At 38.4% G+C, this 17,154-nt stretch overlaps 1 protein-coding gene across 2 annotated transcripts in view; it reads right to left on the bottom strand.

Moving 5' to 3' along the window:
- LOC306865076 (protein Shroom4-like) overlaps window positions 1-17,154 on the bottom strand; it is a 42,467-nt gene that overhangs the window by 14,061 nt on the left and 11,252 nt on the right. The window contains exon 2 of one of the 2 annotated variants that reach the window (XM_079409442.1): window positions 12,257-12,408. In XM_079409442.1, the coding sequence (XP_079265568.1) occupies window positions 12,257-12,408 (152 nt within the window). Of the gene's footprint in view, window positions 1-152; window positions 534-12,256; window positions 12,409-17,154 lie in introns of those variants that run through there. The other variant, XM_079409441.1, reaches the window with a different exon arrangement.

The following is a 17,154-nucleotide window of genomic DNA, read 5'->3' as shown; positions in this document are numbered from 1 at the left end:
AATTCCTCAGCTTCAATTGTTACTGCATTTTGCCTTAGCACGGCAGCACAGTTCCAGTGAAATTCACTTAACAGAAACCAGGCTGAAACTACTGCTGGTTTGACCCCCACTTAAGGTTTTCTGCACAGTACGAAATGTCTTGAGATACTCACGACACTTCAGACAACTCCAGATGTTCTCAAAATAAGAGAAATATTCTGAGATGAATCCAATCCAAGGCTGTTCAGCTTGAGGTTCAAGGTGAAGTTCAGGTCTAAACCATCAGTAGACGCTTCGAGTCAAAGGACAACCCTGAGGTCTGCTGTATTTGCTATGAGTGGTCAGTCGTAATCAGGACCCTAATGGCTTCAACGCTCACATGAGTGAAGGTTGGTGGTCATTTAGCTGTAATGAGGCAGCCTGAGGCTCTGACCAGGAAAAAATTTACAGACAAACACCCCCCCCCCCCACTTCCCCTCTCAAACAGCAGCTCTCTCTCTCTCTCTAAATTTCAAGTCACAACTGAAGACCAAACATTCAGTCCACTAAACGGCATATTCTCTCTCTCGCTCACATACTCACACACACACACACACACACACAACCTCCCACTCACTCGCTCTAATGACATTAGGGGGAGAGGAAGCGGTGCTCAGACCAAGAGGAAACTATGTTTGGGGGAGATAAAGCGGCAAGCCACCGCTAAAATAATACCTAGCATTCTCTCCTATTATTGTTTGAATGGGGGAAAAATGTGAGGGCCGCTTCCTGTCTCCCTGGGAGAGCAGTCAATTTCGGCCAGTAGTGGTGAGAGAGTGAGGGGGGTGTAGAGAGAGAAAGAGCAGAGGAGGATATACTGCATGTGAAAAAACGGGAAACAAATTGGTTGAATAAGATGAAATGATTGAAACGGTGCATTGTCGTTGGGGCATGAGGCCAGGTACATGTATTCTTGCTCTTTTCAATAGTGAAGAAAGCACATGAATGCAAAGCACATCTGAGAGGCAACAGTGTGTGTTTTGTTATTCCAGCAACTGTCTGAGAGAGAGAGAGAATAAAATGAAGTTTAACTCATATCAGCTGTGCGTAATAAACAGCTTTTCCTGCTCTAATCAGAATGGCTGATGAAAGTCAGAATGGGGTCAGTCTGATTAACAACTACAACAAGAAAATCCAACAATTATGTGTGGGGCAAATTACAATGTCGCACAACCTCCCACTAATGGGTTCTTCAGTTGAAACTGTTAACCTAGTCATTCTTAAGGGGACAGTTTACTCACAAATTAAAATTCTGTAGTCCTTTATTCACCCTTGCGTTGTTTAAAATGTTATTCAGTTGGACACAGAACTAGATATTTTGAAGAATGTTGGTAACTAAACTGTTTTGGTGCCCATAGGCTTCTATTGTAATATTTCTCTTGAGTATTCAGATTTTGTGTGGGGAAAAAAAGCATTTTTATGAGGTTAAAAACACAGTGAATGATGAGCACACAACATGTTTCAATAACAGATCTGTTGTCCATCTGTGGAAATGCTGGTATGTAACCGTAGCATAAATTAATGAACTGAAATATGTGACCCTGGACCACAAAACCAGTCTTGGGGAAATCGCTGGGGTATATTTGTAGCTATAGCCAAAAATACATTGTATGGGTCAAAATTATTGATTTTTCTTTTTATGTCAAAAATCATTAGGGCATTAAGTAAAGATCATGTTCCATGAAGATATTTTGTACATTTCCTACTGTAAATATATAAAAACTTATTTTTTGATTAGTAATATGCATTGCCAAGGACTTAATTTGGACAACTTTAAAAGCGATTTTCTGGGTTTTTTGCACCCTCGGATTCCAGATATTCAAATGGTTGTATCTCAGCCAAATATTGTCCCATCCTAACATGTATAAATCTCAATTTCGAAAAATTGACCCATATGACTGGTTTTGTGGTCCAGGGTCACATATGGAGTGTGTACTGTATATCAAGGGTGTAAACTGTGACAAGATGATGGAATCACTACACAGCGATAGGAGGACGCCCTTCTGCTACACACTAAAAGGTATGTACTTTTTTTGAATCACAAAAAGAGAACATACTTTTATACCATAGTATAAGTAGGCAAATTGGGACACAGGCTATCTTTTACACCACAAATTTGAAGTTAGTACACAAGTGTGTGGAACATAACTCTGGATATAAAAAACCATTAAGTGACACCATTTTAAAATCATTATGGGTGCAGAGTTTCTGTTATGATAGCATGTTAAATTTACGCTGAAATTCTTTGTAGTAACTGAGATCATGAGTGGTCGCAGAGAAGGGTGGTTAAAATCACAAAATGATAATATCTTGAGGTGTGAGGACAATGGTTATTGTGACACACGAGCCAGTAGTACTGCATGCTGTGCTCTGGTCAAAGACCCTTCCTCTTCTGTTTTTTTTCACACCAACACTGTAAAAAAAGCAACTGCATTTTTTCCAGTTTACTTAACCTTTTGAGTCTCAAATACTGAGAAATGGAGTTCTCTCGAAACTACATAAAAACCCTTGTCAGACCAACAGAATTATCCCAAACTAGTCAAACACGGTCTGAAGAAAGAATTTCATATTTCTTAAACGTTAAGGCTTTGTACGTTCACTTCCTAGCATGCATTGCAGCATGGATATATTATGCAGTTAAATAATACAGAATTTATATAGGATTATTGTTTTGCTGTTTGCTGACTTTTGCCTTATTTTCTCAACGATTTATTTTTTTTGCAGTGAACACATCCAATTAGTCAGTTAGCAGTCCCCTCTGTCTTACTGTAAGGGATGCATAACATAACATGTCCATATCTAATTACTAGTCAATTATTCAAAAATAATAGTCTACACTGATCAAGAATATAGATATTTGTACAGATTGTAATGCAAAGAGAATAAAAACTAAATCATATTATTCTCTGTCATTTCTTTGTGCTAACAAAGTACAAAATTGTTTCAAAGTACTGCACTGTAAAAAAATGATCGTGATTTTAATGGTAAAAAACTGTGAAAATGCTACGGTAAAAACCTGTTACATGGTTAACGGAAAGTTCCTGTAAAATTTACAGGGAAAAACCGTAAACTGACGTTCCCAGAATTCCCTGCATTCCATTTCAAATTCTGTTTGAATTTGACGTTTTTTTCTTTGAAATAACTATGTTTCTTCTTAGTTTTTTCTTATCGGTTATGTTTATTAGGGTTGTATGTTACATCTAATGTTGTTAAATTAATGTTTATAGCATATTTCAGTTTAATGAGTCTCACCATGATGGTGTTTAGTGCTTGTGTGAATGACACTGTGCACCTTCTGTATATTCTATTGTTTAAAAGTTGCTTGTGATGGGCTTTGGCTCATCATGTGACTTTCTCATCATCACCTGCATTTGGTGGATATCAGTGTATTTCAAAGGAACAAAGCAGATTTCAGTACTTTAATAGGTTGATATATTAAGATTATATCAGTTAAAGAAATTACGGTATTTAATTGTAAATTTAAGTTAAAACCGTAAAACCTAAAAACGTTGCTACCGTATTTTTTACGGTAGAATTCTGGTAACCACAGCTGCCAGTTTTTTATCGTAAATTTTACGGAATTTTTTTTACAGTGTGGTGCTACCATGTATTTTTAAACCTTGTACCATGTTTCATACATGTGTATGTCCTTAAATCAAATGGACCTTTCACCTTAAATTAGCTATTAATTTGAAGCCTATAAAATTATATGCAACAAGGTCATTCTGTAAAATAAATAAAATAAATAAATAAATAAATAAATAAATAAATAAATATGCACACACCCCTCTCCGCTTTCAATCCATGCAATCAGCATCGTTTGTTCTCTGGCTGCCCGCTTCCCAAAAACAGCGAGTGAGACGCAAAGGCTGCATTCCATGTAATCACCCAGGCTTTTACCAATACGGCCACAACGAAAAAGCCAGTCCAGGAAGGGAGCAGTCATGAGCTGGGCTCTCCAGCACAATAGCTTGTTTGTTGTTTTGGATTCTCTTTCACTCCGATCTTAAAGTACTTTTTTAAGGGGAAAGAATGCATGTAAAAATGCATCATGGCCTAAAAGCATATCAGTCACATCAAACCCTTCCTAACTATTTTGAATAGAAAAACATAGCAGTGAGATGTTCCAGGTCATGACCCTGGTGCCTTATTAATCACAAGAGCATAAATTGGATGAATAAAAGGAAGTCTGTCGACTCAGTCTTAACAAAAAATTCAACAACAGATGTTAAAACAGATGCACGGCAGTTCACAAGGCTTCACAGTTTACACCAATGATAACACCGCAGTTTGTTTACACTTTCCCTGGCAACTGAACAGAAGTTAATCTAACTGATGGGCCTACATCTTGTCCACATGTCCAGCATATCAGTGTTATATCACAACACATCTTTTCCATGATGAGAACTATGGCATGACGCTCTGGGCTACTGGGCCTTTTAATAAAAAAAGAAGCCATTTCAATATGCACAGTCTGATCGTAAAGCAATCCCAAAGGACAAACGCACACATGGAGAGCTGTCTGGATTGATCACTTGACACATTCCAGGAAAAGGAACATGTCTTCTTTGTCCACTACCACTAAAATATAAGGCTCACACACCATTCACTAATTTTCTACTCTAATTTCAGACAACATCATTTTTACTGGATATTTCATTGTGCATGCTCATTTTTCCTATTTTAAGTGGCCATTATATGAAAGTTAATGTTATAGTACAAACATTAATAATTTATTAGCTTGATTTATTTTTTGTTTATTATATATTTAGATAAAATATAGAATTCTAATATCGGCCAAAGCATTAAAATAATTAACGACTATCAGTGCATCCCTAATTTACACTATGCATGTACAGAAATTCATCCTGTGCACATTTTCTTAACAAAAGACAACAAAGAAGGCCATAAACTATAAATTCTATGCACACAAATTTAATGAAAAACATTATACACTATCACCATTCAGTGAGGTTGCATGTTGAAAGTTTTGGAATCTGAAAGGTCTTAGAGTTTTGTTCCTAATATGTGGAAAGTCAGGGGGGGGGGGGGGGGGGTGTCTTGGGAATGTAAGGAATGTCCATTGTTTCGGCATCGAGTCTCCTTTGTTCTTTCTTGTTCCTTAGCGCAGCGGGCAGGGTCTTACCGTGAGACTGCTTTTTCTAGAAGCTTCCTGAGTTTGCCGTCTCGGTCCTTCATAACTCTCCTCCACGGCCTCTCCAAACCACAAGATCATAAACTCATAGAGTGAAGTGCAACTGGGGTTTCTCCCAGAGAGACCAGGCAACCTTTGATAGATGATGACTGAAGTGGCTCTCCACACTTTATTTCCCCACGAGAGCAGTGGTGCTTACAGCTTTAATATCAGCATTTGGCTTCTTACAGTACATTACAGCCATTGGTTCCTGTAATGTGAATTGCACATGGCTAAATGTGTCATTTATTAACTTCACTTTTTCTAAAGTGAACTCTACCAAAAATGCAGGAGACATGACATGTAAATGGTAATGATTAAAACATGTAATGCATGTAATTTATCATTTTTCCCATCCCAATAGTGTGAACAATGTGGTGCTTTCCAAATATTCTTGTTTGTTTGAGCAGCCCAACATGTACATGTCAATTTCTGGCTCAACCAAAGTTCACTCTGGGGTGGTTTAAAGGGAATTTGGAAAATTCTACCATTTATTCTCCTTCATGCTGTTCCATACCATTAAGACGTTCTTCTGTTGAACACAAAAGAAGATATTCTGAAGAACACTGGAGTCCAAACAACATTGGTCCCCAGTGGTTTTCATTGTATGAACAAGAAAACACATCCAAAACATCTAAACTGTCCCTTTAAGAAATCGAATTTGTACAAATTTATTCTCAATCAATTCTGCTTAATACCAATAGCAGCTCGGAAATTACACACAGCACTTTTAGAATTAATGCTGTTATGTATGGATGATCAAGTGCAATAGTTTTCTCTGGCAAACGGTGTAGAACTAATGTGCCAATTCCTCAATAAATCCAGATATGCCAAAGCAAGACAGCAACACTTTCCTCCCTCACTTGGCTTTCCTGTAAAGACCTACCCTTCCTTTAAGTCTGAACATGTGTGTGTGTATGTGTGTGCGCGCATGTTTATGTGGTTTATGAGGACACAAATTTGTATAATGATATGGGTATGACAGGGGTATTACAATATGAAGGTGGTTTATGAGGACACTGCCTATGTCCCCGTAATTCAAAAGGCTTAAAAAACATACTAAATGGTGTTTTTTTGAAAATCTAAAAATGCACAAAGTCTCCTGTGAGGGCTAAGTTTAGGTGTAGGGTTGGTGTAGGGCAATAGCACACACAGTTTGTTCAGTATAAAAACCATTACGCCTATGGAGAGTCCCCATAAACCACAAAAACCAACATGTGTGTGTGTGTGTGAATCTTAAAACTATATGCTCAGTCCAAATATGGTCTGTTTTTCAGACTTGGCTTGAGTCAGGGACAAAATACGCATTTCATGTTCTTCCGCCCCTGACAATGGTTATTTGCTGTAAATAAACATTTCTGTCCCATGGTTCCCAGCTCAGCTCCTAAAGCTGCTATTACAGTCAGCATGTGTAACAGGAAGTGGGAGTAGGAACTAGGAGGAACCAGACATCCAGAAATTTCAGAAGCACTGTTCTCTGTGGCAAGATGGGCCCCACACCTCCAGACAGAGCACGTCGGTTTTTGATAAACTCAATAGATCAACTGCAATTTCTTTCGGTGTATAATATAAATTTTTTATTTTTGTTGTATTTATTATTTACAAGAACTAGACTGGTATGCAACTCAAAAGGTGAAGACACAAATGTTGAACTAAATTGTGCAATCATAAGTTGAACAAAGTGGATAAAGTGCAAAAACAGTTGCTGCTAAACAATAGAAAGTGTGTGTGCAGGAAACAATACAGCGTGTCTCTGGACACGGCACACCACAAACATCCTTTGACTGTACATCTCGGTTTTAAAAATATATTATAATATCTATATGTTTTACTATATATAATAATATATGTCATTACTGAAAAATGCACTTTTTTGTCATTTAAAGTTTTTTTTTTTTTTTTTTTTTTTTTACACCAGGAGTCCTCAACCAGGGGGGGTCGGGACCCACTAGGGTGCCTCAGCAAACCTCCTGGAGCACTCAATAGGTCTTAAAATTATTAAAATGTAGTTATATTATTAAAATACTCTTAATTAAATGCTAAAACACACACACACACACACACTTATTTGCACAGTATTTATGTATTTTTATGCTTATTAGAATCCTTGCTGTTAGATCAGATGTTCCACCCTGCAAAAACCCATTACAGGTCAATTTCTAATGATTGACGAGGAGGTTGGCATTAAACACAAACACACGCACACATAGACAAACATCTCTATCTTGGTGCTAACTGAATAGTCATACATTCCTTGGCCTTTAAATGGAGGTGGAAATGAGCCCTGCGTGATGCATGTGACCTTTACTGACGTCCAAAGATGAACACACACAAACACACTATTACAAAAACCTCTCACACACAGTCATTCTTAGAGCTATAAATCAGCCATAAAGAATCTCTTTTTCACACACAACACAACTGCAGAAAACTGATACGTCTCAACCAAAAAAAAATTTAATCATGTGTTTTTCGCTAAAGGTTAAAAGTGAGGAATGGTGAGTCTGTAAAGCTGTTTGAATGTTCTCACAATAATGACACATGATTTAAAACATAGTGGCAACTGTACTGGCCTTAAATGGCACAGCTGTGCCTATGTTAGATTGATTGGCAAGTATGAATAAACATGCATTCTAAAGCCAACCCATTAGCTTTATACAAAAACAGGCTGCAAAAAGGCAAACTATACAGCGATAGTCTACGTCTGTATCCACACAGAAAAGTCAAATCTGATGCCTTGAAGGCACAGTCCCGCTGGTGTAACTAACCCACAAACAAAAGAACACAAAACACACATACACACACACACACAAAGAGAGTAGCATGTGCTGCCTAGAAAACCACAGCAAGAGGGAAACCACAGGCAGGGTAATAACACTAAGACTGCAGCATTTCTGACTTGCTGCCAAATAAACGGATGTAAAAAGAAAAGGAATTTTTTCCATCTCTACACCCTCTCCTCTCCCTCTCTCTCTCCTGAACCTCTGATTCTGTGGCTAACTTCTGCAGAGCTGGTGTTTGGATGGCTATCCTAAACCTGGAAGTTTAAAAGTTCAGATTTTTCTTTGACTAAAAGCATGTTTACAGCCTAAGACTGCAATTCCAACTTCTCATACCTTAAGTGCACTCAAGCAGGTTATGTTGAGTGAGGGGTCGAACAAAAATAAACAGCATATTGAATTAGTTTATTTACTATAGATAAGATAAACACAGAAAGTCAAGAGGTTAGAGGATGTCGAGAGATTGAGAACGAGGTTAAAGAATGAGAAGATTATAAAATTAAGTCATAGAAGTTAAAGAATATTAAAGCTATAGTGTGACTCGTGAGTTTCAGAATAAGGTAATACTGGCTACAGAATTCTTAGTGTTTAGAGAATCAAGTTATTTGAGATAAAACCTAAAATTTTAATACCCAATGGCATATATTAAAAATTCTATACAATTATATCTAAAATGTCACAAATTACGGTGAATTTTGTTAAAGGTTACAGATCGTTTTGAGGACAAAATATGATAAAAGTTATACTATAGATTTGTTGAGGCCTATAGAGATTATAGTATATGGAGTGGTTTTAAAATGATAAACTTCTGAGAGCATATAGAATGAGGTTATACAGGCTTCATAAATTTAAGAAGCTACAGATGGTTATAGAATGCTGAGAGGTTTTAAAATTATAAACTCTTGAGAGGATATAAACCAAGATTATACAATTTTGAGAGGCTATAGAATGAGATCAGAGAATGTTGAGATGTTAGAAAATGAGGCTTCAGAATATTTAAGACAGAAAATAAGGTTTTAAAAGCTATAGAACATTGAAACTGTGGGTTTATAGAGCAGGAAGAAAGGAGGACAGTATAAGTGAGAGAGGAGATGAAAGAGGGAGGTGTGTGGTAGGGGTGCTCCGATTGATCGGCTACCGATCACTATCAGCCGATAATCGCTTGGGGAAGTTTTAAAGGCCGATAAACGTAATGTAGTAAAATGTAGAAATAACACCATAAATGCATATAATTAAAGTCTGCTATGTTTCACAGTCAACACATAGGGCTTTTTGGATAGGGAGAGAGCACTTTTAGATAAGGCAATAATGAATGGTACTCGTGGAGGTTCTTTATGAACCGCAGGATTGCTTGTAATACAGATTTAAATGCAAAAGGAAAGGCAGTAGAGCTGACTGTTTCTGTCAATGTAACATAAGAAAAGTAGTTTAAGGCCCGGTTTCACGGACAGGGCTTAGACTAAGCCAGGATTAGGCCATAGTTCAATTAGGACATTTAAGTAATTTTTATAAACTTGCTTAGAAAAAAACTAATATTTATTGTGTTTAAACACGTCTATGAAAGATTGTATTGCTGTACTGTGTAAAAAAAATTATCACAATGCTGAAAAAGCATTTTCAGTGACAATGTTTGGATTTGAAATCAAAATAATGGACAGACACAGATCAGTTGCAGACTCCTGTGTGAAAGCACAGTCAGTGCTGCTTCTGCACCACTTACGTACCGCACATGGACTGCATACACACTGCAAACGGAGTAGATGTGTGAACCTGGCATAAAAGGCCACCTCATATACAGCTCACAAAATCAGGCTTGTGCTGTGTGTAATCTATTGTAAAAATAAAAATGCACTGCATGATATATATTTTTGAAAAATGTCTCAAAAATGCCCCCTCCACCCCTCAAATTAAAAAATCCCCTCTCACAAGAGTCACATAAGGGGGGAATTCATTCTCAAAAATGAAATTCAGGCCCTGAATAAATGTCTAAAAATCCTGATTGGAGTATTACTATAAATAATTCTACATAATAAAAAGGCGGCTTTAAAAAGATCGGCAATTGGTGATCGGCCGCAAAAATCCTGATGGGAGCACCCTTAGTGTGTGGGATGTACACTCAGCTGTCTGGTAGCTGCTAATGCAGTGAGGACTCAACACACTGGAATGTGCTGACTGGACGTCCAGTCCAGACTCAACAACAACAACACACAAAGCACCTCATTTACCCTGCACACATAAATCTAGTAATAAAAGGTAAACATTTATCACAAACTGCAAGTGAATGCATCAATACAATTCTTCAAATGTTTGCGAGTGTGCGTATGTGTTGGTTAGACGCCTCGTCTGCGCCTCTGCACACAGCCACGGTGAGGCACTATCACATGACACTTTTGGCTGTCCACATGCCTGGAAAGGGAAAGACCGAACGGACTAACACTGAGCTGGATACAGCTTAAACACTTACTTCCTGATAACTAGGAGTTATACTGATATCAGAAGATCTGATCCTGGATCAGGCCACTCTGAGTGAGTCAAACAGGGTGTGTCAGTCAATTTTGTCTGTCATGGGTGACAAAACTCATGTCTGCCAAACTCTGCTGACATCAACTCGCATCACGACGCCAGCTAAAATAAACAACACACAAAATCAGAGGCTACTGGTGGATTTCACCACTGTGCAGAGTGCAGACGCCCTCCCTCTGTATATCCTGGTCACATCCTCAAGGTGTGATGTTTTAAAAATCAAAATGAAATATAAATGTGTGACCAAATTGGGGCTACATTTTGTGGACAAAAAAGGCCTATTGTCTACTGTCAATAGTGTAGCGATGTACAGCATGAAGTAGGGTTGGGCCGATAGACGATGCCATCATCCATTGCCGATCGCCCCCCCATCCCCCCGCAATCCGCCGCATCCCAATACCGTGTTTGGAAAGAAAATTACGTGTACTACAGAACCCCTAAAGGGAATAAATACGAGATGGGAGGAAAATACATATTTCAATACTTTCTCTTGCAGTTATATCATTGGGCAATTATACTGTATTGTATATAATTGCGGGCATCAGGGAGCCGCTATTATGCCTGGCATAATAAACTGCTTTTGAATCGCATTTTAGTTTCACTTTCACTTTCGAGATCTGCGATTGCGTGAGTTACTCGGTTTATACTATGGAGCGGCAGTACTTACCACACATTTTTACAAGATTAGATGTTTGTCAGTGGTGCTGAGATTCTGCAAACCATTTGCTATGGTCCCCAGTCATCTCTCCTTACTCTGTTTATGTGGTAAGTGAAATGTTATGTACTGTAATGTAACAGGCAACCGTTAGCAATCGGTATGTGTTTCCCCATGTCTTTCTGAATATGGATTCACGCTTCGGGCACACCCCCTAACTCCCCCCTCCCTCCCGCCCCCTGATATGATCGTCCATCGCGATGTTTCACTGTAGACACTGTCCGATGCCAATTTTGTAGACGTCGCCCAACCCTAGTATGAAGCGCAGCTCACACACAAGTCACTTTCAAATCAACGCAGCAAATTCAACAAGACAACCGGGACTTTTATTAAAATGACTGGATTTCACCTGCAAAAACTTGCAGAACAAAAACTTAAATTTGTGCATATGTACGTTTGTCTGTGTCAAAATGGAAGTTTCACTGTAAAGCCTTTGGCATATGTTTTACGTTAAAAATTGCGGGTATCTTTAAATCTCTTCACACAAGCACCTGACAATGCGGGCATCTATGGTTTTTGCCAAAGTTTGTTGTTGCTGTTCTTGTTCTGTCTTTGAAACATAGCTTAGGCCAGTGTTGCCACATTGTGGACAAACTAATTAGTGCAAAAATTTAATACATGCTCATGTGCACGCTGGGCATACAGCATATCCATAAATGTGGCCGCACCTGAAGGTGGGCAAATATGCGTTTGTCTGTGTGTCTGCGTCAACGTGCCAGTTTCATTAGAAAGGTGCAATCACATTAGCAATTTTTTGAGGGAAAAAAATTGGTCCACTGTTCTGTCAATAAAGTAGCAATGTACGAAGCACACGCAGAAGTTACTTCTAAACTGAGCAGCATTCTTCTAGTTAAAGTGACGATTTTGCATAAAAAACTTAACCTGATATGAAGTCTGAAAGTTTTGCCCTCATGCAAAATTCTTGATTGCGTGGATTCCCATGACTGGGATTTTGTCTATGAAAATTCGCCAGACAACAGTAAATGTTACTGCTCTTTAAGACAGCATATGTGTATGTCTGCATACCTTCGAACGACGATTTTGAGAACCCTGTAAGAACCTTTGATGAGGATGAGAGATTCTTGACGGGAGCCGTAGAGAGCAGAGCCGTTAATGTTCACCAGTTCATCCCCCACTCTCAACTTCTTACACTGAGCTGCCTTTCCTCCCTCATCTATCTATAGGAGAGACAGAGAGAAACAGTTTAAGGGTAAATATTATATGTATATATGCGTCATATACATTCACACACACCACAGAGGGAGGTCTTCTGAAGAAAAAAGGGCCATATTATAACATTCTTTTCTCCTGTCAAAGAGGTTCTCAAATTCTTAAATCAGAGAAGCACACACACTTGACAAAACTTACTTAGACATAAGCACGTTTACACACACGGCCTTGTCCATTTAGCATGTAACCACTTCCTCTTTTAAAAATGCAGGACGCAGGGGTCAGAAGTTAAATATACATTCAATGTATATAGCCATTCATCATACACACATAACAGACACACAATACCAAGTTATTCCATTAGGGACCTTCCTACATGAAATAGGACAAAGGGTCAAAGATCCGCTCCAAAGCCACATAATTCCCATACACAAAATATTAGCCTAGTCAAAACATACACAATCACACTTTCACTCAGTCATGCACATAGAAATCTCAGCTTCCATCATAAATGCACAACTTTCATGTTTGGCAGACACATGCATTACAGAGCATCATATTCATTTTTAGGTCTTACATTAGAGCTCATTTCTCTTTAAACAAATCCATCAAAACACACAGCTAAAGCCACAAAGCTTTCAAATTAAAAATCACATTTCTCTTTTTAGCGGCTACCGTCATGGTGTGAACCAGGGGATTCAAACTATAGCCCTGTAGGCCATATTCTGCCCCAAAAATACATTCTTTCTAGAGTGTTAATAGTTTACCAATATACATACTATAAACACACTTCCTTTCATAGATGCATTAAATTATAAATTGGTTAATCATGAAATCTAATTTAATTTAACATAGTAGTTTAAACAGGGAATGGTGCGTGCAAAGTCATGGTTTGATTCCCAGGGAATGCATGAATGCAAATGTCCCTTCGGATAAATGTATAAATGCATACATGTAAAACTAAATAAGAAATAAGAGCTTACTGTATATAACTCACAAAGACTGGTAAATAAACATGTTTATAGTGCATTTTCACTGCATTTTTTTTCCCCCATGCAACGTAATGTAACATCAGGCTATTTTTTTTCTCTATTTTGCAGCAGAACCAGTAAACATACTCAAGAGTAAAAAAAAAAAATAACATCTTTGGATACACATGCAATCATTTTGCAACAAGTGAGCCCCTGTGTTTCAACAATGAAACCAAATCTTTCTGAAACATGTTCACACTTTACCATTTTGTAAGACTCATTCATCCCAACTGCCGGTCTGCATTGTAGTGTAAACAGATGCACATGTGTTGTGTGTGAATGTGCGTATGCGGTGAGCATTGCAGGAATATTTGAGTGTGGCTTTTGAGGAGATCAAAAGACAGAAAGTGCCCAGAGGGGCATAAAGGGAATATTCATGCAGCCGGAATAAAATGCTCAGTGGGGGACAGTGAGTGTCGGCATGTGGGCAAAGTTCATACTTCACAAAATATTCAGATTTTGTCTCATAAGCAGGTCCAGACACAATCTGAAGATGTTTTTGCATTTTCTGCGCTGATCTTGAGGGAAAATCTGCAGAAATGTATAAATTTAGACAGGATAAAATGTTTAAACAGACCTGAGAATACCCAGTAGCTGAATGCATAATCAAATAAGCCAACATATTTAATAACCCGAACATGCAGGAAGAGCTTTGTGAATAACGGACTTTCTGATTCTATGGAACCCTGAAGAGCTCAGAAGCTGTTCGCTTGTCAACTCAGGTGGCCTGAAAGAGCAAATACTTCGAAGAGACCAGAGATGTTTCTGATACACGGAAACAGAAAATAAGATCAAGATGTAAATAAGTAATTTTTGCATGTCTGAAAGACTCTTTGAGGGACTCCAGAAAAGACCACATAAATGTCTGATCTGATAACTTTTGATTCCACTTTAGCATATTCTCATGACCTCCTGGAAAAAATTAAATGATCAGTGCAATAACATCACTCGAAGATGCTGATTGAATGACTGTCTTTTTCTTCAGTGAATGAGGCCTGGAGTCTTTCTCCTGTATTCTGCTGGTTTAAGATGCAAAATAGCTGGTTGCATGTAATGGAAGCATTATTCAGATGTATGGTCACAATTACAGCCTCACTGAGGACATTGCTCTTTCTCGCTCCATCCCTCCTTCCCATCTGCTCCAAACAGACTGTTTCCACGGCATACTATGATCAACATCCTCAAAGCCCTTCAGCCTGGACCACAGGGCCTTCATCTCAATTCTGAGAGGTTGCATGTGTTTGTTTGTACATGCAACACAGATGACACTTGTTTGAAGAACTATTTTTCCACTTGGTTTTCAACTGAATGGATGTGTGTTCCATCTTAGAGACCTGAATTTGTCCTGTAAAGCCAATAAACTTCTGTGCGAGTCTAAATGAAACCGGTGTACAGTATGCTCTCCAGGTGCATTGGTGTAGGAGAGAAGTGATGTAGCCTGACCTTAGTTCATTAAACTAAAAACAAAGTCTTTTTCCACCCTAAAATTCAATCTGCTGCACATACTCCACTGGAAAACCCTCATAGCAGGTATGTTTTATGGCAGGATATGTAACACTGTTGCACAAAGAGAACAAATTTGCATAGTTGGCAGGCATACCCAAGTGCCCCCTTGGCAATAAAACAAACTCACACGCACAGTCTTACCTCATAAGCTGCCAAAGCGCTCAGATCTTCCCTGCGAGGAAGACTGGGCAACCAAAATAAAATGAGAGGGAAGAAGATAAGAGCGTTCACCTGCTGTCCTCCACTAAATCTGTTTAACGGGTACCCGGGGCCATGATGTATTGGCACTTCATCCGTGCATGTTCACTCTCAGATCTCGTTGGATTATTTAGACAAACTTTGTCAAACTGTTGGCGTCACCACACGGACCTCACTGAACTTCTATCCCTCGCTTTCTTGCTCTCTCTTTCCTGTATGTCCACCCAGTAGTCTCATTCTCCTACTCTTTCTTTCCTTTCCCTTGAGCTCATGTTCTCCTTCGAGGCTTGATAAAAATAACTGGAACCACACCTATGTTCCATCAGACCTGTGTGTGTGTGTGTGTGTGTGTGTGTGTGTGTGTGTGTGCGCGCATGTGCATGAGTGCTCGTTTGGCTTGGGCATGGGCACCGACTCGCTCCTTGGTGATTGTGAAATAAAGTTCACAAAGGGACCTTTATGGAAGGTTGAACAGTCCTACATGACAAATCCTTTTCGGTCTCCCCATTCCTTTAATCTCCCTCAGGAGTGACCACTCCTTACATGCCATGCGAAGAATAAGAATTTCCAAACCCATTCTTCAAACGTGACCTGGTGGAAAATACAGTCGAGGATGTGAATGTTAGGGGAACTTTCTGCCGGAGTATTTTGTGTTTATAAAAACACCCGAGATGAGTAGTGAGGGCAGAGACTACAGCAAACAAACGGCACCACTGTGATTACTTTCCAGTCACTGCTTTTTGAGATAAAATACGGTCTTGAGTTTTAGCTAGAGGAGGCGAGAAACGCCTTAAATTACAAGAGAAGGACTTGAAAATTATAAGTCCCATGATGGGAATAGTTTTAATACAATAACGGCTTTGAGAGGCTATTCCTAGTTATGCTGTCAGTGTACCGAAAAATGCATTTGCACTCCCAGGCTCGGAGACCACAGGAGGGAGGGGTGTCTGTTTGTGTCGGACAGTGATGAAGCAAGCTAGTCTTCACCTCTCCCTGTACAATATGATTGCTAAATTCAGCACAAAGGACATGTGGGCTGACCCACTGTACACACTGCATACAATCCAGTATTAAACAGGTAAACACCCCAGAAAAACCTCTCTAGTTCTGAGTCAGTACATAGTTTAGGGCCCAATGATTTCCGCAACGCGTAAAACACAGACTCCAGTCATAAAAACGGAATTTACTGTATAACATGGAATGTCACAGAATTTGCCAAATGTTGGATGGATACATCAAAAGTAGGTCAGTACACTTAAACCAAAATGCGATGGACTAGTGTATCTGTGTGAATGAATGGCATAAACACGCGAAAATTATTAATAAAACTTACCTGAATTTATTTTGATGGAAAATGTTTCTGAGAAAAATTTTTAATTAAATGAAATAAAATAAAGATGCTTTAATAGGGCCCATTTAATTAAACCATTATAATGGAATCCAGAATTTCATAAGGCCTTAAAAATGTAATTTTTGTGAAACTTTTAATAAATTGCTGTTTAATATTGTAAGTTTCATGATTTCAATTAATTAGACATGCTTTTTGATGGATAAAATTTTAATTTGAAATAAATTATTAAAACAGAGTATAGAAAAAGTAAAACGGAAAAGTAAAAACCTGAATTTAAGAAAAACAAATTCCATGATTTTTTCCAGATTTTATAGGACCCTAATAGTTTGCTAAACTATTTTGCTACGGTGTTATAGATAATTTTATTGGATTGTTTCAGGTGGTTGCTGAACGCAAAACGTAACCCACAAGGCTCTATATGTTGGGTGTTTCTTGGCCAATTATATCTTCCACCAGGCATGTCCAACAGCAAGTCAAATGAAGTTCAGCATTAAAGTTGCAATGCATTGAAAGTAATGACAGATCATTTCTTCTGTATTATGAACAATATGATAAAAAAATAAAAATAAAAAAACATTTAGAGTGGGGACTTGATTTTTGGCCAATCTTTGTAAGAAACAAGCAGTGCTAAATGACTGGATAAGTCCTACATACGTCACCAAAACATC

The sequence above is a fragment of the Barbus barbus genome (genome assembly GCF_936440315.1).
Source record: "Barbus barbus genome assembly, chromosome: 1".
Classification (NCBI taxonomy): Eukaryota; Metazoa; Chordata; class Actinopteri; order Cypriniformes; family Cyprinidae; genus Barbus; species Barbus barbus.
This window is presented reverse-complemented; position numbering and strand designations above follow the sequence as displayed.